The sequence below is a fragment of the Anolis carolinensis genome, chromosome 4 (assembly GCF_035594765.1).
Source record: "Anolis carolinensis isolate JA03-04 chromosome 4, rAnoCar3.1.pri, whole genome shotgun sequence".
Classification (NCBI taxonomy): Eukaryota; Metazoa; Chordata; class Lepidosauria; order Squamata; family Dactyloidae; genus Anolis; species Anolis carolinensis.
The window spans coordinates 226,489,322-226,513,277 of NC_085844.1; the positions used below are offsets into that span (position 1 = coordinate 226,489,322).

The following is a 23,956-nucleotide window of genomic DNA, read 5'->3' on the forward strand; positions in this document are numbered from 1 at the left end:
AAGAGGCATGGAAACAGAAAGGAGCACACCAACTTAAATAAGAATCTCAAATTACTCTTAACAATGGATCAGCTTAAGACTGACAGTGGGTCATCATGAATTTTGTGTATTTGCACATATGCGTTTGCAAAACAGTAAAAAAATACAGAATATAGTGAATATTAGAAAAATAGGTCTGGAAGGGATCTTATGGGCCACTGAGTCCAGTCTCCTGCTGAATTCAGTATCTATACCTAAATAAAGCATCCTAATCGGGTAGCTGTCCAGCCTCTTTCTGAAGATGTCCACAAACAAAATCCCTACTACCTTTCTGGGCAATTGCTACCATTGCTGAACCACTCTTATTGTCAAGAAGCTCCTTCTAATGTTCAGTCAAAAGTTACTATCCTGTAACTTCAAAACAATAAAAAAAATGGTCCTATCCTCTGAGGCAGCAAAGAATATGCCAGCATCCCCCTCTCTGTAATAACCCTTAAAGAAATTCAAAGAGTGCAATCATGTCACCACTCAGTCTTCTCTTCACCAAGCTCAACATGCCCAACCTTTTCAACCTTTCCTCATATATTCTCCATTCCGCATGTGATCCTTCTGCTGCTGCTCTGAACCTGCTGAAACTTGTCTAGGTTTTTTCTTCAAATAAAGTGTCCAGAACTATGTGTAGTACTCCAGATGTGGTCAGACCAGCACTGAATAGAGTAGGAATGTTATTTCCTTGCACTTGGAAACTACACTTCTATTTACTTTGGCTAAGATAGGATTTACCTTCTTTACTGCAAGATCGCACTGCTGGCTCATAAGGTAAAGGTAAAAGATCTTTTTCACATGTATCACTGCTCAGCCAAGTACCCTCCATCCTATGCTTATGCACTTGGTTTTTGTGACCCAGCATCAACATAATTTTGCATAATAAACCAACCTAAAGCCATTAACATTGTACTACAATGAAAACAATAGCAAAACAATAAATCAAATAATATAAAATTGTTTGAATTATAATATTACTATATCAAGGAAAGTGGAAAATATATAGAATCCTAGTAAGTAAATGCAAACATGGCTATAAACCAAGACACTTTTCAGTAGTCATTCTGGAGACCTTTATACTTTATACGTGTGTGAGAGGGAAGACTCAGCTCTCCTAAGGCAAGCCAAGGGAGGCCTGAGTTCTTCTGCTCGCTCTGTTCCATGGGTTAGTGACACAAGCACATTTATTATCCCCCCCCCCCCCCAAAAAAAAAGAGGCTATCTGAAGAATGAAATTGGGAACTTTATTTGATTTTATATGTGCATTCCTTAGGAATGATCTTGAGCTAAAGGCACTAATTAAACCTGAATAGATTTGGAGGGAGCCCAGTTGGTTCGCATCCTACCATCTAACACACTTCTAATCAGGCATGTAATTAGAAATTATGCAGCAACCATAGCTGCCTTTACTCGCACACATTTCATTCACACACTCTTTTCTGTGTGTGGGGACAAAAGTACTTGTCTTTGATCACAAGCTGGAAAAGGTCAATGTCTGTTTTGGACAATACTAGGTGTCTGTAGGGCATTCAACTATTGCAGTTTTCATGCTGGGAAGGGTGGAGAAAAAGAGAAGGCAATCATCTGGGAGTCATAATTTCTCTTGTACTCTGTGCCCATATTTATATGGATTCATAAATAACCACCAGAACCTGTCTGATCTTGGAAGCTAAGCAGGATCAGCTCTGGTTAGTACTTGGATGGGAGACTGGCCAATGAAGACCAAGGGTTGTAGTCTATATTGCAGAAGAAGAAAATAGCAAAATGACCTCTGAGTATTATTTGCTAAGAAATCCCTATGAAATTTGTGGGCAAAGGTCATTGTAAGAGCCACAGAGTGACAAAAGTTCGAAGGGCATGAAAGAAGACATTTTAGAAGGAGGAGAGGGTAACATAAGGGAAAGTAGGGGTAAAATGGAAGAAAGGAAGGGAAAGCATACTATGTAATGAATTCCACTGGCTTTCAGCTCTGTCCATTATTGGTCCCCCTACACAACTGTACTTATACATTATGAAGCATTTAGTGTTGTCCCTTTGACTGGTCTGACTAAGGCCCTCATTGTTACAGTCCTTGTAGTTATAGTGTCCAAAAATCAATTGGCTATAGTATTAAAAATGAATTTCATGCATTTTTCAACATGACTTTAAGGAGGTATTTTGTAGTACTAATGATTCAAGATTTAGCTGCTGTGAAATACTCTGAATTACAAGAGAAGGAGATCATAATATATGGATGCTGAGGAAAACTATTCCACTCCAACTACAGTGAGGCTAGAAACTAAATCATAGGGAAATAAGGTAATCCATGGTGGGTAGATGCCATAGTGCCAGCTAATCAAAAACATCTAGGATTTTGATCCCACGAGCGCCAGCTCTACTACATTTTGGTTATCTACCATGAGATCTGGCTTTGTCCACTACTGGTTATAGATAGCCTTTTCAATTGATCAGAAGCTCTTCCTGTAAAAAATAAAATCCTATTTTACATATAAATAAAGTCCCTTAAGGGATATAGTGACAGTTTGGTGCACCATATTCTTTCATTTTTTTTTGTAACATGGCTTCCAATTTGAAAATAATTTTTTCAATTAAAAGAATGATTATGGGTTGTTGAATTACCACAACTATCAGTACTCTGCGTATCAGGAAATCCAGCTAAAAATCCCACTTCTACTTATTTGGTGGCTCTGGGCAATCCTATCACTCAATTACTGTTTGCAACAGGTAGATAGAATCATAGAATCATAGAGTTGGAAGAGACCTCGCGGGCCATCCAGTCCAACCCCCTGCCAAGAAGCAGGAAATCGCATTCAGAGCACCCCCGACAGATGGCCATCCAGCCTCTGCTTAAAAGCCTCCAAGGAAGGAGCCTCCACCACAGCCCGGGGGAGAGAGTTCCACTGTCGAACAGCTCTCACAGTGAGGAAGTTCTTCCTGATGTTCAGGTGGAATCTCCTTTCCTGTAGTTTGAAGCCATTGTTCCGTGTCCTAGTCTGCAGGGCAGCAGAAAACAAGCTTGCTCCCTCCTCCCTATGACTTCCCTTCACGTATTTGTACATGGCTATCATGTCTCCTCTCAGCCTTCTCTTCTGCAGGCTAAACATGCCCAGCTCTTTAAGCCGCTCCTCATAGGGCTTGTTCTCCAGACCCTTAATCATTTTAGTCGCCCTCCTCTGGACGCTTTCCAGCTTGTCAACATCTCCCTTCAACTGTGGTGCCCAGAATTGGACGCAGTATTCCAGGTGTGGTCTGACCAAGGCAGAATAGAGGGGGAGCATGACTTCCCTGGATCTAGACGCTATTCCCCTATTGATGCACGCCAGAATCCCGTTGGCTTTTTTAGCTGCTGCATCACATTGTTGGCTCATGTTTAACTTGCTGTCCACAAGGACTCCAAGGTCTTTTTCGCACACACTGCTGTCAAGCCAGGCGTCCCCCATTCTGTATCTTTGATTTCCATTTTTTCTGCCGAAATGAAGTATCTTGCATTTGTCCCTGTTGAACTTCATTTTGTTAGTTTCGGCCCATCTCTCTAGTCTGTCAAGATCGTTTTGAATTCTGCTCCTGTCTTCTGGATGTTAGCTATCCCTCCCAGTTTTGTGTCATCTGCAAACTTGATGATCGTGCCTTCTAACCCTTCGTCTAAGTCGTTAATAAAGATGTTGAACAGAACCGGGCCCAGGACGGAGCCCTGTGGCACTCCACTTGTCACTTCTTTCCATGATGAAGATGACGCATTAGTGAGCACCCTTTGGGTTCGTTCGCTTAGCCAATTGCAGATCCACCTAACCGTAGTTTTGTCTAGCCCACATTTTACTAGTTTATTTGCCAGAAGGTCGTGGGGGACTTTGTCGAAGGCCTTACTGAAATCCAGGTAGGCTACATCCACAGCATTCCCTGTATTGACCCAACTCGTAACTCTATCGAAAAAAGAGATCAGATTAGTCTGGCATGACTTGTTTTTGGTAAATCCGTGTTGACTATTAGCAATGACCGCATTTGTTTCTAAGTGTCCGCAGACCACTTCCTTGATGATCTTTTCCAGAATCTTGCCTGGTATCGATGTGAGGCTAACCGGACGGTAATTGTTTGGGTCGTTCTTTTTTCCCTTCTTGAAGATAGGGACCACATTCGCCCTCCTCCAATCTGCTGGGACTTCTCCCATTCTCCAAGAACTCTCGAAGATAATTGCTAGTGGTTCTGAAATAACTTCCGCTAATTCCTTCAATACTCTTGGATGTAGCTGGTCTGGCCCTGGGGACTTGAATTCGTTTAGAGAGGCCAGGTGTTCCTGGACAGCTTGTTTCCCTATTTGGGGTTGGATTTCCCCCAATCCTTCGTCCATTCCATGTTGCTGAGGTTGAAGATGGCTTTCTTTTTGTGAGAAGACCGAGGCAAAGAAGGCATTGAGCAGTTCTGCCTTTTCCCTGTCCCCTGTCGCCATCACCCCATCTTCTCCTTGCAGAGGCCCTATCGCCTCCTTTTTCTTCCTTTTTCTACCAACGTAAGCAAAAAAGCCTTTTTTGTTGTTTTTTATGTCCCTGGCAAGCCTGAGCTCATTTTGTGCTTTAGCCTTGCGAACCTTTTCCCTACAGGTGTTGGCTATACGTTTGAATTCTTCTTTGGTGATTTCTCCCCTTTTCCACTTCTTGTGCATGTCACTTTTGAGCTTTAGCTCAGTTAGAAGTTCTTTGGACATCCATTCTGGCTTCTTTGCACTTGTCTTATTTTTCTTCTTTGTTGGCACTGTTTGCATTTGCGCCTTGAGTATTTCACTTTTGAAAAACTCCCATCCATCCTTAACTCCCTTGTTTTTTAATATTGGCGTCCATGGAATGCCGCTCAGTAATTCCTTCATTTTTTGGAAGTCAGCTCTCTTAAAGTCGAGAATGCGTGTTTGACTTGTCTTAGTTTCAGCATTCCTTTGTATTGCAAACTCCAGGAGCACATGGTCACTTGCCCCTAAGGATCCCACCACTTCAACTGTATTGATCAGGTCTTCCACATTTGTTAAGATTAGATCAAGAGTTGCTGATCCTCTTGTTGCCTCTTCTACCTTCTGGGCCATAAAATTGTCTGCAAGGCAAGTGAGGAATTTTTTGGACTTTGTACTCTTGGCTGAGTTTGTTTTCCAGCAGATATCGGAATAATTGAAATCGCCCATGACTACTATATCTCTTCTTTGTGCCTGTTTGGTCAGCTGTTGACAGAAGGCTTCATCAAGTCCTTCATCCTGACTCGGAGGTCTGTAGTAGACACCCACGACAAGATCTTTTTGAGTCCCGGTTCCCTTGATTCTTATCCAGATGCTTTCAAGCTGGTTTCCCGGATTACATTTCTTCTGCAACGTAACTGTTTTTGACATATAAAGCTACTCCCCCTCCTCTCCCTTTTGTTCTATTTCTGTGAAAGAGGTTATAGCCCTCAATGGCTACATTCCAGTGATGGGAGTCTTCCCACCAGGTTTCAGTGATGCCTATGACATCGTATGTGTGGTGCTGTGCTAAGAGTTGGAGTTCGTCTTGCTTATTTCCCATGCTCTGAGCGTTGGTGTAAAGACATGTAAGCCCCTGTGACCTCCCCTTGAGCTGTTTATTTGGGATTATTGTGCTCTCCGTACTTGGTCCTTGCTGTGTTTGTGCAGCCCTCCGTTTAGCCTTTTGGCGGTTCCCTGTGGTCATGGGTAATATAGTGTTCGCCAGGCTGTTGTTCCCCTCCCCCAGTGGATCTAGTTTAAAGTGCGCCTGATGAGGTTTGTGAGTCTGTGTGCAAAAAGATGTTTTCCTGCTTGTGTGAGATGCACCCCATCACTTGCCAATAGGCCATCCTCCTGGAAGAGTAGACCATGGTCAAGGAAGCCAAAATGCTCCTCTTGACACCATTTTCTGAGCCAGTTATTGACCTGTACTATTTTTCCGGCCCTTGTAGAGCCGTGTCCTACAACGGGGAGGAGGGATGAAAAGATCACATGTACATTATACAGTTTTAGCTTTGTTCCCAGAGCTCGAAAATCATTTGTGATCTTTTGAAAAGTATGCCTAGCAGTGTCATTGGTACCTACATGAATCAACATAAGGTGGGGAGGGTGATGGGGCTTTAGGAGCCTGCTGAGCCTCTGAGTGATATGGTGTATTTTTGCCCCCGGGAGGCAGCATGTTTCTCGAGCCATCCCATCCGGTCTGGAAATGATGGCTTCCGTTCCTCTAAGGAGGGAGTCACCTACTACCAAGACCTGTTTCCTTTGAGGATTGACAGGGTCCCTTTTGTGCAAGACAGTGTGTATGTCCCCTGAAGAGTGTTCCTGTTGAAGTGAATCATGCAGGTGTAAAGTGTTGTCCTCCTCCTCAACATCCCCAGTGCATTCATCAATGACAATCCATTGAGATACATCCGAGAGCCCATTACTCTCCCAAGGATGTTCCTGTTGCTCCTGGTCTACAATTGGGGATGGAGCATTTGCATGATTACATAAGTGTGAATGTGGTGATGCACTGTCCCCGTCAGGGCTATCCCCTGTGCATTGATCAAGGGTGGCCCACTGAGTGGTATCTAAGAAACTGTGGTCCTCCACAAGATGTGTTTCCTGATTGTATGTTAATGGTGTTAGAATTTCAAATCTGTTGTGTAAATGCAGCTGAGCAGAGGAGTTCTGCGGAGGCTGCCTGGTCCTGTGTCTCCTTCTATGGGTGACCTCCTTCCAAGCCTGAGGGTTGTCTACCTTTGAGTTGATCTCCCCATAAGGTATAATAATGACCTACCTTACATTATACTAGAGAGGCAATGTGGAACAATGTTTACAGTTTTGGTCTATGACTTCAGATCCCCACTCTCCCATCAAAACTCATTGAATGGTCTTGGATGGGGGAGTCAGTCTTTCTTTCTCCCTCTTTCTAATTCCCATCAATCTAGCCTGCTTCACAGTAGATTTAAACACTCAGAAGGAACCAGATTCTACCAACCTTGGAAGCTAAGCAGGGTCAATGCATACCAAGTGCTGTAGGCTATATTTCAGATAAACGATTTGATATAAACACCTATAAGTATTCCTTTGTCTGAAAAAACCCTATGCTACATATTACTCTTTTAAAAATTGATTTTGCAATATTAGCAAAAAAAGTTCTCTATCCATAGAATTTATTGATGTTTCATAATAAGAAAAATAATAGTCCAGATTCAAGTTCTGACCCCACAGTCAAAAACCCTGACCCTACAAAGTCATAGAAGGTTACTGGCGGTCACTAATAAGGCAGAGGCATGTGGTTTTGAAATCCTCGTTTTAAAAAATTCATCATCTCCAACCTGTGGTGTCACAATGAATCAAGACAGTTAAGCAGACTCTGTAACTCAAAACAGTCTTAAATCAAATCCTGATTTATGGCCCCAGTGACCTAGGCATAGCAAAGTAACAGACAAGAGGATTTTTCATATCCTTTAGAACTGAGAGAGGGAACCACTGGAAGAGGGAATTCCTCTTTAAACTAACCTAGACCAGTTTAAACTTTAAGCTGAAGGATTTACTGAATTTGCGAAGGACATGGCTACAAATGTACTGCTGCTTGGTATGTTGCTCCAAAAAGAAGATATTATTTCAAGGCTTCTCAAACTAGTTAGTTCCAGGGGTTGTATAGCATATAAGAGACTAACTGAAAGAACTAAATTGGTAGACAAAGCTTTTGTAGACTGAACCTACTTCTTCAGATGCAATACTGATATTCTGGGCTAATATGGCAATGTTTTTCAATTCTAGTTAGTTGCCGCTATAAGTACAGTACTTGCTAATTTTTCAAAATGTGACAAAAATAGCCACATTTAGTTTTTTTTTTTTAGAATTCTACATGGTTTCTCAAGGACACCATGAAAAAGCACTTATGTCATATTTTCTTGTCATTCAGACCTCGCACCCTAACTATGAAGCATAACTGTAAAGGCTATGCACTCTAAAAATAACATTATTATTTTCCATTAAGTTAAAATCATAAAATGCACCTTTGTTGCTGGGTAAAAGAATTACAAGGAGTTTATTTGCAACTAGTTACTTTCAAGCTGACCTAAAGTGCATACAAACCATTGCTATCAAATGTATAGCTTAGTTTCCTTGTTCAGAGGCAGCATGATGTGGGGATAAATCTGGGTTGGGAATAAAATACAGGTAGGATATTAACATCACAACCTTTCATTCAACATTTTTATAACACATGACTGGGTAGAAATTGGGTCTTATATTGGATCTTAAAACAGCGCTGCAATTTTTCACAGCTTTAGAAGGCAGGTGCAATTTTTGTGCTGCTGTAGAATTTAAGAGTCTAGGCTATTTGAGAACCCGTTCAAATTGTATTCTGAATTCTAACAGAGCTATTAAACACACTGAAATAGATTCCTTGAATATATCTAGCACCTTGGATAGCTTCTTTAAAGCTCAGACTAAGAGCTGATGAAAAATATCTCTTTGGCACCACAATTTTCCTGCAGTGATGTCATTTTGAGATTGCCATAACCATCCAGACATTTTCCCCTGTGGAGCTCATCTTGCTGGTCAAGGGTGAGCCACATTTCCATCCCTTTGTATAATTTTGATCCACATGGCCATTTACACTGTACTCCTCTGGTCTTATCATGCATTCACATATACATGTGCTAATACTGACATACTGATATGCAAGAACCTGCACACATACACCTTCTTCTTCTTCTTCTTCTTTTAAAAATCAAACTGGGAAAGAACCATTTTGTGGTGGAAATGCTTATCTATGAATTGCCAAGAATGTAACGTGTCAGAATTATGGCTCCTGCAAGGTTAGTATGATTATTTTCCTAAGGAATAAACAAGACCTAATACTCAGATTGGATTTGTCACCCTTTGTTAGGTACTTGCTCCATTTTCCCCCTGAATGAATGCTCGTTTTGTTTGAATGGGTACATTTCTTCACTGACACCCAGAATCATATGGGTTTTGGTTTTTTTGAGTAGGCATGGGGTCTCCTTTGGTAGGAAACAGGTTTTCCCAAGTATGCTAGTGATATCATTCATTACCTCTTCCACTTTCCCATCTGAGCCCATGTGAATCCTGGCTGTTTACCCTGATGTTTCTCTTCTTTTCACCATCCTGAGTTAACCCATCCTAACTGGCCTTAACTCAGAGTGGATCACACAGATCTCCAGATCTTGTTGGATTGCATGTTCCATCTGGCTAGGATTGATGGGAGTTGCAGTTCAACACTGTCTATAGGGCTGCACAATTGCCACCCTTAGCCTAAATCAAATCACGAAGCAACTCTGCTGAATCACTTGCTGGATGGTAAATCAAACTGTAGGCAAACCTCATTGAATAAATGAGCATACTTTAATTCAGACAAGCAGTCAGATTTAGCCTTGCTCTGACCCCTCCATTGCTCTGTCCATTTTTGCTTTTCATTCAGTTCTCTTGTTCCCAGTTTCTGAATGAGAGTAATCTGAGCATTTCTAATCATCCATCCCGGAACTAGAGGCTGAGCTGGTGGGCATGGTGAAAACTGAGAAGGTAAAGAGTAATGGGATCTTCATAGCCTTTTCATCCTTAGATAGAGACTATAAATCATCATTAGATCATAATGCTCATTTGACTAAATGCATTGAAAACTCTTAACAAGGAAGAATGGTCCAGCGCATAAAAGAAGACAGAAAAACATGTCTAGATTCATATCAATGATGAAAAAATCGATCCCCAAAGAAGAAGTGTTTATGTGTTTTTAGCAGCTGAAAGTAAATCCAACAGAAATCATACAGACAGGTGCATGAACCTAACTGGATGGTAGATGTTGGGGGGGGATGCAATAGCAAGATATGAGAAGAGGACTTTCATGTGTCCCACTAGGGCTCCCAGATCTTAGGGCCTGGACCCTCTGCTCTGTTACTCAGACTGAGGGAAACACATCTATGTTGTCTTCATTTGTTAGATTTGATGTTTTCTATTTCAATACAATACTCTGTGCAGCTTGTGACTGATGCTTAAGATGCTACACCTTAGGACATCACCAGTAGCTGACCCTTATTACCTCATTTTTATCACTTAGACCTGCCCCTATGACATCACAAGGTATTGCTCAAAAGCCTAAATTTGGACAATCAAACCTCAGGGCTTGGGATATTCCTAACTTGACAAATCTACACACCACACAGGCTGTGTCTTGTATCCATCCACAAAAGCCAACTGGCCTAGATGCATTGGAGGATACTATTCCATTGCTAATATTGAAGTACAATTTAACTGCTAGTTCATTTGGGCTGTAGTATATGTAGCAGATGGGATGCTATCTTATTCTCCCCAAGCAGCAAAAATATCTTCCAATGACCCATGCCAAAGTCCAACTGGCACAACTTTTTCAAACTACCTTCCTATGTCCCCTGTCCTATTCTCCATTATGTCATCAGAACATGTGAATGGCTCTTTGAAAACTCAGCCTTCATCCTGATCGTACAACAAATCAATATGGCCATAAAGGAATACTTGTTTCCCTCCCTTTTCTGTTCATACATCCACTGGCCTTTCCAAACCTGGGATCTTCTTAAAAAATTGTCTAAAACTCCTATCAGCCCCAGTCAGCTGATCTGGAAATATCCTTTATTAGGAAAGGTTGTGTGATGACCCATGGGCCTTGTAGTCCTGCTCAGGACATTGTAATCCCTGATGAAGAAGAAAACTTGGGTTTTTTACCTTCCCAGTCAGAACTGGAATCTTCTCAGCCAGATCTTTCCCAGGCAGATCTGGGAACCTTGCACCTGCAAGAAAGTTGTGTCCCAGAAGTATGTCAAACAAACCCAGAGCCCACATCTCCCGTGTTCTTGCGCCGTGAGTTTTGTAAACAACAGAGGGGTTTGGAAGCAGCTTCGCGCAGGAGTGCTAGAATTGCAGCTAAGAATGTAGCCAATTAAGACTGCTTTCCGTGAGAATCTTTAGGGAGTCAAACATCTGGTCCCAGAGTTTAGCTTTCGTTTCTGGTTCCCAGAGAACTGCTTCGGCGGGAAAGTTAGACTCTATATAGGTGTTTTACCCGCGTAGTAACTTCGCGGAGTCAATTCGTCAGCCTCCGGAGCGAGTTGTGTCTGGACAGCGCGCTCCGTTTCAAGCCTCGTTCCTGCTCAAGCCTTGCCCTGCTTTCCAGCCTTCGCTCCAGTTTCCAGCCTTTGTTTACCTACGGACCTTGCTTGTTTCCCGGGACTATACCTTGCCTTGTATCACGGATTTTACCAAGTTATTCCACGGACCTTGTTCTTGTTCCTTGTTACCTTGTTCCACGTTTTAAGCCTTGCTTCATGTATCAAGTTATTTCCTAGCCTTGCTCAAGTTTATGGACTAAAGGACCTTGTCATCTCCCCTCACTTTGCCTGGCAAAGTGAGTGTTTCGGTTATTGGATTACAACTTTGGATCATAATATTTCATATTGGACATTGCTTTTTTGGACTAATTTTGACCTTTCCTGAAAGGTCTGCTTCTGAACTAACTTTTACATTTATTTTTATTAATCTTATATATTTCCTTAATAAAGATATTAGATTGAATCTGGCCTCTGCGTATGGTTATTGGTGCTCTGTAGCCTGGGTCCTGACAGTTTGACTCCGCCACCCTAAGCACCAATTAACCTCGGCCAGAATGTCTACCGGAACCGTACCTGGGCCGAGCGGCCAGCCGATTACCTACACCATCGACAAAGATGAGGTGGATCGAATCCGTGATAAGCTCAATGCCCAGGATGGAGAAATAAAAGGTTTGAAGGAACGCGGAATCCGTCTACCGGCCATGGCGTTGCCAACCAAGTTTACTGGAGAAGCTTCTAAGGTTCATGTTTTCCGTCGCCAATGCCAAGCTTACCTAGAGGCCCGTGCTGCCGAATTTCCCCAAGAAGACATCAAGGTGGCATGGGTTTACAGTCTTCTAGACGGGCCAGCGGCCAACTGGGCGACGGCACTGTTCGACCAAGCCTCTCCACACCTAAGATCCACGCAACGCTTCTTGGACCACCTTAAAGAGACTTGGGGAATCGAGGACAATTTGGAGGCAGCCGGTCACAAACTCCGTCGCCTCTTCCAAGGAGACAGACCTATGTCTCAGTACATAGCCGAGTTCCGAGTGCTGGCCCATAACACCGGCTGGAATGATGTAGCCCTCAGGGGACAATTCCGGGAGGGTCTCAACATCGAAATGCTGGAGGAAATCTCTAAGGTGGATCCTCCCCAGACCCTCGAAGCACTCATTGATCAATGTTTACGGGCTGAAGTCATGATTGCCAACAGGAAACAGTGGGTTCGAGGCCAGAGCGGTAGAGCTGGGGCAAAACCCCCCGCTCCCGCCAGCGTTCAGCCACGTCCAGTGTGGAGACCCCCACCGCCAACCCCATACCCCAGAGGAAGCGAGGAGGTGCCGATGCAGTTGGGCAACGTGCGTCCCAGATTAGATGCCGCCGAGAAGGCCCGTCGTCAACGCTTAAACCTCTGTTGGTACTGCGGGAACGGGGGCCACTTCGCCAGAGAGTGCCCAGCCAAAGGGAAGCCCGCCGCCCGTCTTGCGGCGGCGTCCTCCACGGAGACGAAGGCGTCTGAGCCGGCTGGCACACAGCCGGCGGGGGAAGCCAACGACCGGGCGTAGAGAGGCTCGCCAACCCGGTCAAAAAACCCGTTCAAGAGCCGCCAACCGGGGTCCTGTTCCTTCTCGTGGTCACCTTATGGTCAGCAAAAAGGGGACCCGTCATGATCCACGCCATGATAGACTCCGGAGCCACCAACAATTTCATTGATAGAGAGTATGCCGACTCTCTGGGATTACAATATCATGATTTCAAGAATGCCCGTGTGGTGCAAGCCATAGACGGCCGCCCCCTCAAGACGGGCCCCGTAAGTCAGTGGTCGGAACCCACCAGGATGTGGATAAGGGAACATATGGAAGAGATTTCTTTCTTTGTTACCGAGGTTCCCCATTTCCCTGTGATTTTGGGAATTCCATGGCTGACTCTCCACGACCCAAGCATCTCCTGGTCCAACAGAGAACTGCAGTTTGCTTCACAGTACTGCCAAAACCATTGCCTTGTAGCCAAGGTCTGCCATGCCACAGACACCGAGCCCATCATCACCCTGCCCAAGAAGTACTCCGAGTATTGGGATGTATTCAATGAAAAAGAAGCCGAGAAATTACCCCCACATAGACCTTATGACTGTGCCATTGACCTGGTGGAGGGGGCCCCGATCCCGCGAGGGCACCTATACTCCCTGACTGAACCAGAGCAAGAAGCTCTCAGGGAATTCATAGAGACAAACCTTCGTAAGGGATTCATTAGACCCTCTCAATCCCCAGCCGCCTCCCCAGTGATGTTTGTGAAGAAGAAGTCAGGGGAACTACGCTTGGTGGTGGACTACAGAGCATTGAACAATATCACCAAGCGGAACAGCTATCCCCTGCCCTTAATCTCGGATCTACTGGATCGGCTTCGAGGAGCCAAGGTTTACACCAAGCTGGATCTTCGGGGGGCTTACAACTTAGTTCGCATCAGAGAAGGGGACGAGTGGAAGACCGCCTTCCAGACCAAATTCGGATTATTCGAGTCCCGAGTTATGAATTATGGATTATGCGGAGCTCCCGCAACGTTCCAGCATTTTGTCAATGACATTTTTCAGGACTATCTAGATAGGTTCTTGATAATCTACCTGGACGATTTTTTGGTGTTTTCTAGATCACAATCAGAACATGAGAACCACGTCAAAATGGTGTTACAACGATTGCGGGATCATGGACTTTATGCCAAGTTGGAAAAATGCGCTTTTGATCTACAAGAGGTAGATTTCCTTGGTTACCGTATCTCGCCTCTAGGGCTCTCCATGGATCCAGCCAAGGTTTCAGCAGTATTGGAATGGCGGGCGCCAACTAACAAGAAAGAGGTGCAGCGTTTCTTGGGGTTCGCGAACTATTACCGCAAGTTCATTCCAGATTTTGCCCGCTGGTCTGACCCAATCACTAGCTGCATCCGTGGAAAACAGCCCTTCCGCTGGACTGATCAAGCAGAGAAAGGGTTCCAGCAACTAAAGAAATTATTCACGTCCCAGCCAATTCTACAGCACCCAGATCCTGGAACCCCTTTTGTTGTGCAAGCGGACGCCTCTGATGTGGCAATTGGGGCTGTACTCTTACAACCGGTGGGAGACCACCTTCGTCCCTGTGCCTTTTACTCCCGTCAACTAACCACACCAGAGAGAAATTACACCATTTGGGAAAAGGAACTACTGGCCATAAAGGCAGCCTTTGAAACTTGGAGACATTGGCTAGAAGGGGCCAAATTTCCCATTGAAGTCCACACTGATCATCGAAATCTAGAACATCTAAGAACTGCCCGCAAACTAAATCAGAGGCAGCAACGTTGGGCTTTGTTCTTTGAACGTTTCAACTTCCAGATTCATTATGTGACCCCAGCCCAAACCAAGCAAGCAGACGCCCTGTCACGTAAACCGGAATACGCTGCAGGACGCAAGGAGACCTTTGAATCCCAATTACTACAACCCGAGAACTTTGCCACGCTCACAGTGGGGAACACCAAATCCACTCCCATCGGTTCAACTTCCTCTACTCCAGGACCCATCTGTGCTCAAGAAATCAGGGCTAGTCAGCAAGCAGATGCCTGGGCGCAGGACCAACTTCGTCAAGGTCTGCATTTTCCCTTTTCGCTTAAAGATGGACTGCTATGCTATAGAAATCATGTTTATATCCCACCCGGACCGGGCAGGGAAAAAGCGCTTCGTCTGTGTCATGACTGCAAACCAGCAGGGCATTTCGGACTATTTAAAACCATGCATCTGATCCTAAGGGATTTTTGGTGGCCCAAGATCCGCAAAGATGTGGAAAAATATGTCAACACCTGCCCAGTATGCCAGCGCTCCAAGATAAGAAGGGAGAAGCCCTCAGGGCTTCTGCATCCCCTTCCTACCCCATCTCGGCCATGGGAAATAATTTCTGCGGATTTCATCACTGACCTACCACCTTCCTGTGGATTCACCACGATCCTAGTGGTGGTGGACCTTTTCACCAAGTTAGCCCATTTCATTCCCTGTGAAGGTCTTCCCACGGCCAAAGAGACTGCAGATCTATTCCTTCTACATGTTTTCAGACTACATGGATTGCCCAAGAGTTTAGTCACAGACCGTGGATCCCAATTCACCTCTCGTTTTTGGAAGTCACTACAAAAACTATTGGGCATAGACTCTCGCTTATCTTCAGCTCATCATCCCCAAACAGATGGGCAAACGGAGCGCACCAATGCCACTTTGGAGCAGTATCTTCGCTGTTATGTAAACTACCAACAGGACAATTGGGCTTCTCTGTTACCACTGTCAGAGTTTGCCTATAACAATGGAGTTCAAGCTTCTACAAAAGAAACGCCGTTCTTTGCAAACTACGGCTTCCATCCACGTTTCTTTCCCCCTGTCATTGAAACTTCAGAAGTTCCCGCAGCAGAGGATTGGCTGCAGGAACTCACAGCGGTACAACAACTTTTGCTCCAGCAACTAGACCAAGCCAAGGAGGACTATAAACGCCACGCTGACAAACATCGCCAGCCGGGCCCCGAAATCAAGGTAGGAGATCGGGTTTTTCTATCCACTCGCTTTCTGCCCTCCCACCGCCCTTGCCGGAAGTTAGATGCCCGTTTCATTGGCCCCTATCCAGTGGTAGCGCAATTAAACCCCGTGACTTTCAAACTCCAACTTCCGCGTTCAATGCGCATCCACCCAGTGTTTCACCGTTCCCTGCTCCTTCCGGCGGATGGTGTGCGTCCTGATACAGACCAACCGGCCCCCCCTCCTGTTTTGATGAATGGGGAGGAGGAGTTCGAGGTTGAGGACATTTTGGATTCTCGCTTTCACCGCCGCCGCCTACAATATCTCATTGACTGGGTGGGTTTTGGCCCTGAGGAACGCTCTTGGGAAGACGCCTCCACAGTCCATGCTCCTGATCTAACCCGTCGCTTTCATCAGACCTATCCCGCCAAGCCGCGACCTCGCGCCTCGGGGAGAGAGTCCCAGTTTGGGAGGGGCCTTGAGGAGGGGGATAGTGTGATGACCCATGGGCCTTGTAGTCCTGCTCAGGACATTGTAATCCCTGATGAAGAAGAAAACTTGGGTTTTTTACCTTCCCAGTCAGAACTGGAATCTTCTCAGCCAGATCTTTCCCAGGCAGATCTGGGAACCTTGCACCTGCAAGAAAGTTGTGTCCCAGAAGTATGTCAAACAAACCCAGAGCCCACATCTCCCGTGTTCTTGCGCCGTGAGTTTTGTAAACAACAGAGGGGTTTGGAAGCAGCTTCGCGCAGGAGTGCTAGAATTGCAGCTAAGAATGTAGCCAATTAAGACTGCTTTCCGTGAGAATCTTTAGGGAGTCAAACATCTGGTCCCAGAGTTTAGCTTTCGTTTCTGGTTCCCAGAGAACTGCTTCGGCGGGAAAGTTAGACTCTATATAGGTGTTTTACCCGCGTAGTAACTTCGCGGAGTCAATTCGTCAGCCTCCGGAGCGAGTTGTGTCTGGACAGCGCGCTCCGTTTCAAGCCTCGTTCCTGCTCAAGCCTTGCCCTGCTTTCCAGCCTTCGCTCCAGTTTCCAGCCTTTGTTTACCTACGGACCTTGCTTGTTTCCCGGGACTATACCTTGCCTTGTATCACGGATTTTACCAAGTTATTCCACGGACCTTGTTCTTGTTCCTTGTTACCTTGTTCCACGTTTTAAGCCTTGCTTCATGTATCAAGTTATTTCCTAGCCTTGCTCAAGTTTATGGACTAAAGGACCTTGTCATCTCCCCTCACTTTGCCTGGCAAAGTGAGTGTTTCGGTTATTGGATTACAACTTTGGATCATAATATTTCATATTGGACATTGCTTTTTTGGACTAATTTTGACCTTTCCTGAAAGGTCTGCTTCTGAACTAACTTTTACATTTATTTTTATTAATCTTATATATTTCCTTAATAAAGATATTAGATTGAATCTGGCCTCTGCGTATGGTTATTGGTGCTCTGTAGCCTGGGTCCTGACAGGTTGAGATATTGGAGCACATTATGTAGAAGTCTGCTTTAAAGGTACAATGCAACAGCATGCAAACTGCCTTCCCAATCAAAGTCATCCTTTTCTGGAATTCCCCTGAAAATAGAGGAATTCCAGACATGAAACAATCAGGGCCAGCTATCACTGCCCAACAAAGGATTCCCCTGGGCAGGAATCAGCAGGCCTTGAAGATGCAAGGCTTTTCAATATTAATCAAGATGATCAATTGCAACATTCACACTGGCCTCCAACAGACAAGAGTTCTTTCTCCCACCCTAGACTTTCCACAGATATATAAACCTCTCTTGACTAGTTTCCAATATACCTCACAACCTCTGAGAATGCCTGCCATAGATGTGTGCGAAACGTCAGGAGAGAATGTTTCTGGAACATAGCCACACAGTCCGGAAATCTCACAGCAACCCACAAATCCTTTTCCTTTGCCCTTGCCCACACTTGGGAGAGTCAACTGGAGTTCAGTCTCATTTCTTCATGCCAGTGACTTCTTTAAAAAATGAAAAAAATATACAATTCATACATCTGTTGTTTTTAAAAAAACTGGCTTTGTTTTTATTCTGTTTTGCAAATTTAGTAGCTTATTTGTTGACGTTTTGTGGAACTGAAAGTTTTTGTAGAACTGAAGAGTAAGGTGCGATTCAGGAGTAGCAAACATGTAGAACCGCCATTCCTCACCACTGGCTATGAGGGTGAGGGCTAATGGGAGTTGCAGTTCAACCACAATACCATCTTGGCATTTAATTTCATTAAAACTCATTGATAGATAATGATTCTCAGCTAATCTGATCTGATGCTCTGCTTACTGTCCTGTTTATATTGTCGATCCACCAAATCAATGACAAATGATATTCCCCCTTTTCTCTGTACTGAAATCCGCTATCATTGTGCATCTCCTTAGCACTTTGTAGATCAGCCTCATTTGCTTTAAACAAATTTCCCTATTAGATGAAATCTTAATCCAGTGCCCCATAGTCACTTATCTTCTTCTTCAGGTTGTGTACCTGCCTACTATACATAGTGAGCAAATACCAATATGGACCAGACTAGGTGGACCAGGTGAATGGGCTGAGATCCTAAATCCATATGTTGGGAGTGTAATGCTCTAGATGTATAGCTCTGTGGCTCAAGGTCTGACAACTACTGCTGTAGTTATTTACCATCTACTACAGGTGACAGCAACCAATGGCAGCTATGATTAAGAAGAATGGTGGTTTTTCCTGGATTTTGGACAACTCACTAGAGATCCGGGAGAACAATTTCATTCCTTTTTCCAGGTGCTGCTGATTGCTTCAACCATTTTATTCACTTTTCACTAAACAACCACAGCAATGCCCCCAGCAACTGACAACCATCAGTGAGTTGAGTAGGATGTTGCGCAAGGAGCTAATGAATAACTCCTTGCATGATGTCAAAAAAGAGATGAATGTTTGTATAACTCTGATTTATCACCAACAGGATTCCAAACATGGTATAATGGTAGCTCCTGGTGTGCATCCATTTATGCACTCCAAAAGCCCATAGAAATTCAGAGGATGGTCAAGAAACATAAGAAACAATTCTAACTTTGAACTAGCCTCTTAGGGGTTAAACATGTCTTAGACTACATTCCACGTGAGAAATGTAAATACACATATTTATGCAAACTCTTTGCTGTCCTGTTGCTTCAGACTCAAGAGTGGCCTCTCTTCACCCACCAAAGCAATCAGCCCAAGCATTTGGCAAAGTGTGAGTGGAGCAGATTTTGAAGCTCTGTTACAAAGCAAATCATACTTGATGCCTGAAGGGATATCATTTCCCCTTTCCTATTGGGACAGTCAAATCTGGTAGACAGATGGTACAGGCAGATCTTGGGAATAATTTGTTTTTTATGAGGAGGGAATACAACTCCCAGAATCCTGTAATTAATTTGGTTGCTAGGGTAGTTTGATCCTTTCACTGTTTGTATCTGTTGGTTCTGGCAATTTTTCTTTCCCCATTTTTCCTCTTATAGAAACAAGTGATCTGTTTTCCTTTTTTTTACATATGGGATCTACAATCACATAAAGACATATGGCTATAAGGACATTAAAGTATCTGTCCTACTGAATATAGAAGCAATAAGCAAGTGAAAAAAACTGTTGTCTTCTTCAGGACCATTGCAAATTGCATATTCTTTACCAAATACAGGTGTGCAATGTAAAAAAATGAACAGAGGTCTTATAATCTTATTTGCTCAGGATGATGGATAAATAGCAACATGGAGAGAAGAGGTGACTCTACAGCTCATATGGTTCTTGCTGACAAGAGCTATAGACCAATGAGTGAGAAATACATGGTCCTCGATATGTTATTGGACTCCCACTCTCAGCATCCTTCATCACTGACTATCTTGACTAGGATGACCAGGAACTGCAGTCCAACAACATTTTGAAGGCCTGCTTTATTCCTGTATTTGCTCCCCAGTGACAAATGCTCCTCATCCTTGGTTTAGATTTCCCTGAATTAGGCACCAAAGTGATTTAATGCACATCTACTATAGTATAGCTCAGAAGCAAAGCACATGGCTTGCATATTGACACCCCACAAGCAATCCCAGGAATCACCAGTTAAATTGATTAGATGTTATGTGGGATGTTATGTTATGTATCTCCATCTGATACCCTGAAGAACAGCTAGGAATCAGAAAAGACAACACTAGGATGAAATGGATAAGACCTAATATAAAGCATATTTCTAAGTTCATACATGTGTGCAATCCATATGATGCTGTATACATAACTACCACATATCCCCATTGTGCACATTTCCTTCTTATTACCACCCCTGAGAAGATGCCAGAAAAAAACACCTGTTTCCTGGAGCTCAGGGCACTCTTATTCCCTCGACAGGAGAGCTTCATGGAGCTGGAGGTACTAATGGAGCTATGTTTGCTTGGCCGGCCTCCATGCTGCGGGGAGGCAGGCAGCGGGTTCATGAAGAGGATGCGTGCAATGAGGCCATAGAGGACAGTGGCTAAGACAAGGGGGATGACATAGAAGACGGTGAAGTCCAGGAAGTAGATTGGCATATAGAGGTTCCTAGAGACACGGTAGCCACAGCTGACTTTCATTCCATCAGAGAATACAGCCTGGGAGATGTCCACCAGGAAGAACCACATGAGGCAGTACACAGCAGTGAAGAACCACACACAGGCAATGATGCGCTTGGCTCGGGCCACGGTGCAAAGCAGCTGTGCTTTTATTGAATGGCAAATGGCGATATAGCGCTCCACTGTGAAGGCAGTAATGGAGCATGCTGAGATGTTGATGCCCAGGTACTGCAGGTAGGTAATGCACAGGCAGCCAGCATAGCCATATATCCAGGATGCCACCACTTCAGAGATATTGGGCAGTCCTGCCGCAAGCAGCACAATCAGGTCAGCCACGGCCAGGCTTACCAGGTAGCAGTTGGTAGGAGTCACCATGTGCTTGGTGCGAAGGACCACCAAGACCACCATGATGTTGCCTGCAATGCCTACTCCACAGATCAGCAACACCAGCAAGATGGTTACTACCTGCACCTCCAGAGGCAACTGGGGCATTTTATCTAGAAGAGTTTGGTTGGTGCTAGAATTGCCCAAGGGTGTCCCAAAGAAGTCCCAGGACTGGTTCTCCATTGGTGGATCCCAAGTAGATTTACTTCTTTAACAGTGATATTGACTGAACTTGACTCCGGAGAGATCCTGAATTGAGATAAACATCAGACGGTATCCTGAGTCAGAAGAAAAGAAGAAAAATGTTAAGAGCTATTGGCTTGGCTCAGACAAACCAAGATATGTCATTGTACATGAAAATAGCAACAATGGTCTTGTTCATAGAATTGCTGTAAAAAAAGTGATACTATATAAGTATTTATTTGAGTCCATATTTCTAGTTAATTTTCTTCACTGAGGTTTTGAGAAGGTAGCCTCAGAAGTGTTTATAAAAACAATATTCTCATTGTGTGTGTAAACGGCATTATGTATTTATTTTTCCTGTTACTCTATTTCAGTGGTTCTCAACCTGTGAGTCCCCAGGTGTTTTGGCTTGCACTTCCCAGAAATCCCAGCCAGTTTACCAGCTGTTAGGATTGCTGGGATCTGAAGGCCAAAACATCTGGAGACCCACAGGTTGAGAACCACTGCTTTACTCAAAGAGTTTAGAATCATAGAATCATAGAGCTGGAAGAGACCTCATGGGCCATCCAGTCCAAACTCGACAAGAAGCAGAAAAATTGCATTAAAATCACCCCCGACAGATGGCTCTCCAGTCTCTGCTTAAAAGCCTCAAAAGAAAGAGACTCCACTATACCCCAGGGCAGAGAGTTCCACTGCTGAACAGCTCTCACAGTTCGGAAGTTCTTCCTAATGTTCAGGTAGAATCTCCTTTCCTGTAGATTGAAGCTTTTGTTCCGTGTCCTAGTTTCCAGGGCAGCAGAAAACAAGCTTGCTCTTGCCTTCCTATGAGTTCCCCTCACATATTTAACATGGCCATCATGTCTCCTCTCAGCCTTTTCTTCTGCAGGCTAAACATGCCCAGCTCTTTAAGCCGCTCCTCATAGGGCTTGTTCTCCAGACCCTTGATCATTTTAGTCGCCTTCCTCTGGACACTTTCCAGCTTGTCAATATCTCCCTTCAACTGTGGTGCCCAGAACTGTCCACAGTGTGATTCTAGGTGTGGTCTGACCAAGGCAGAATAGACAGATAGCTTGACTTCCCTGGATCTAGACGCTATACCCCTATTTATGCAGGCCAAAATCCCATTGGCTTTTTTTTTTTGCTTAATTGTTTAATGTGCAGTTTGGTATGTACAGACTACTTTTACTTTACTACACAATAACTCCCAACTATCACACATCCTGAATAAAGGCAAAGGACTCCCATGTCACAGTCAATGGCACTGGTTGAAGGTCCAGGAGCAATATATGTCCCATTCCAATGGTAGTTGCTTCATGGTGCCTAACATCCCTGTCCTTTCTTACTAAATGCTGGCTGCTGCAGCCTTCTCCTGGTGCTAGAAGCTAGAACAGATTCTCCTGCAGACTGGGACAGATTCTTCCCTACAAGTCCCAAATAACAATAACAAATATTAAAAATGTACAGATAAATTACTGTACTAAACTTTCCCACAAAGAAATACCTAAAGGTTGGCTTCCCACCCTCCAATTTCCCTTTGATATCAAACTATTTTTCTTCTAAGACAAAAACATCTTTCCATCTATGTTAATGTTCAAACACCACAAGAACTATCTTTTCTTTTTTCCTTTGTATACAAATAAAAAACAACCCCAGCCTTTTAAAAATGGTTCAATGACTTCTCATTAATTACAGTTGATATAATCTGTCCATTTCAAAGATCTTGCTCTTGTCAATTTCAACAGATCTGCCCAAGGTGCTGAACTCCAAAATAGGTTCAGACTTTAAGCCATCTATTCAAGAGGTTAAACCTATTTGGGAGATCCAATTCCACACCTTAATGTTATAGTGAATCAGCAGGATGTGTAGAAGTTTGAGTGTTGGACTATAATTCTGGAGAACAGAGTCCAATCTCCACTTACCTATGGAAGCTCATCAACTAGTCTGGGCAAGTCACAATCTCAGAACTGTTCTTGAGGGTGATCCAGCCCTCAGCACCTTTTTTGCTGGTTTTCCTCACTGCTACCTTCTCAGATTTAAACTACATCACATTAACCCTGCCACATGCAATCCAATTATGCACAACACAAATAGTCCTCTGTCATCACCAGCCAACATGTATGACCACAGCTTTAAGACAACTTTTACATACAGCTCTCCATCCTTATTAATGGGAAACTTTAACACAGACTCCTTATGGTCCCAATGTACCTTTCCTTCTTCTGCTTTGCCTTGTCTCTGATCCCTGGGTCTTGGTGGTGACTCCAAGTGGAAGGAAAAGTCGAGGAAAAGTGAGAGTGTGAAGAAGGAAACGATCTACAAAAAGGAGGAAGTAAGAAATTTAGATGGAGGAAGGGAAGCAAGGAAAGAGATAAGGACTGAATGGGATGAGACTTCAACACAGGCTCTCTCACGCCCCCAATTCCTCCCTCCCTCCTGCTTTGCTTTGAGTCCCCTTGGGGTTCATCTGACCGACCCCTGGTTTTTGGTAGTGACTCCAAGAAACAAAAGGAAAAGAAGAAAAGGGAATGGAGAAACCAAGATAAGAGGGAAAAGAAAGGAAGAAAGAAACAGAGATGGAGAAACGGAAGGAAGGAAAGAGTAAGGACTGAATGGGATGAGACAGAAGTGGAGTGGAGACGGGGACGAAATGTTGAGGGAGAGGAAGTGAAGAAAAGAATAATCTACAAAAAAGGAGGAGGAAGAAAGAAATAGAAAAGGCGAAACGGAAAGAAGGATATAGTCAGTGAGGGCTGAATGAGGTGAGGCTTCAGCACCCAATCTTCCTTCGAGTTTCGGGCTTTCCTTTGTCTAGGCTGTGATCTTTTAGGTGACCTCTGGGTCTTGTTTGGTGACTCCAGAAGAAAGGGAAGGAAAAGAAGAAAGAGGAGTGGAGGGACCAAAAGAAGAAGAAAATGATCCACGAAAAGAAGAAAAGGAAGGAGGGAGGGAGGGACAAAGGAAAGAAGGAAGGAAGGAAAGAAGTAAGAAAGAATGAAGGAAGAAGGAAGAAAGGAGGGAGGGAGGGAGGGAGGAAGGAAAGAGTAAGGAAGAAGGAAGGAAGCAAGGAGTAAGAAAGAAGGAAGAAAGGAAGGAAGGAAGGAAGGAAGGAGTAAGAAAGAAGGAAAGAAGGAAGGGAGGAAGGAGAAAAGAAGGGAGGAAGGAAAGAAGGGAAGGACCGTATAAATAAGAAAGGGCGGAAAGCGTAGAGGGAAAGGAGGAGGGGAGAGAAACTTTA

General features: G+C 44.1%; 1 protein-coding gene across 3 annotated transcripts in view; it reads right to left on the bottom strand.

Annotated features, from left to right (window-relative positions):
- Nucleotides 1–23,956, bottom strand: part of LOC100562947 (thyrotropin-releasing hormone receptor) — a 41,524-nt gene that overhangs the window by 17,374 nt on the left and 194 nt on the right. The window contains exons 1-3 of one of the 3 annotated variants that reach the window (XM_062978899.1): nucleotides 23,496–23,950; nucleotides 22,930–23,034; nucleotides 19,915–20,816 (exon numbers count right to left, since the gene is read on the bottom strand). In XM_062978899.1, coding sequence (XP_062834969.1) covers nucleotides 19,915–20,721 — 807 coding nt within the window. In that variant the 5' untranslated portion in view covers nucleotides 20,722–20,816; nucleotides 22,930–23,034; nucleotides 23,496–23,950. Of the gene's footprint in view, nucleotides 1–19,914; nucleotides 20,817–22,929; nucleotides 23,035–23,495; nucleotides 23,951–23,956 lie in introns of those variants that run through there. The other 2 variants (XM_016993434.2, XM_003220637.4) reach the window with 2 other exon arrangements.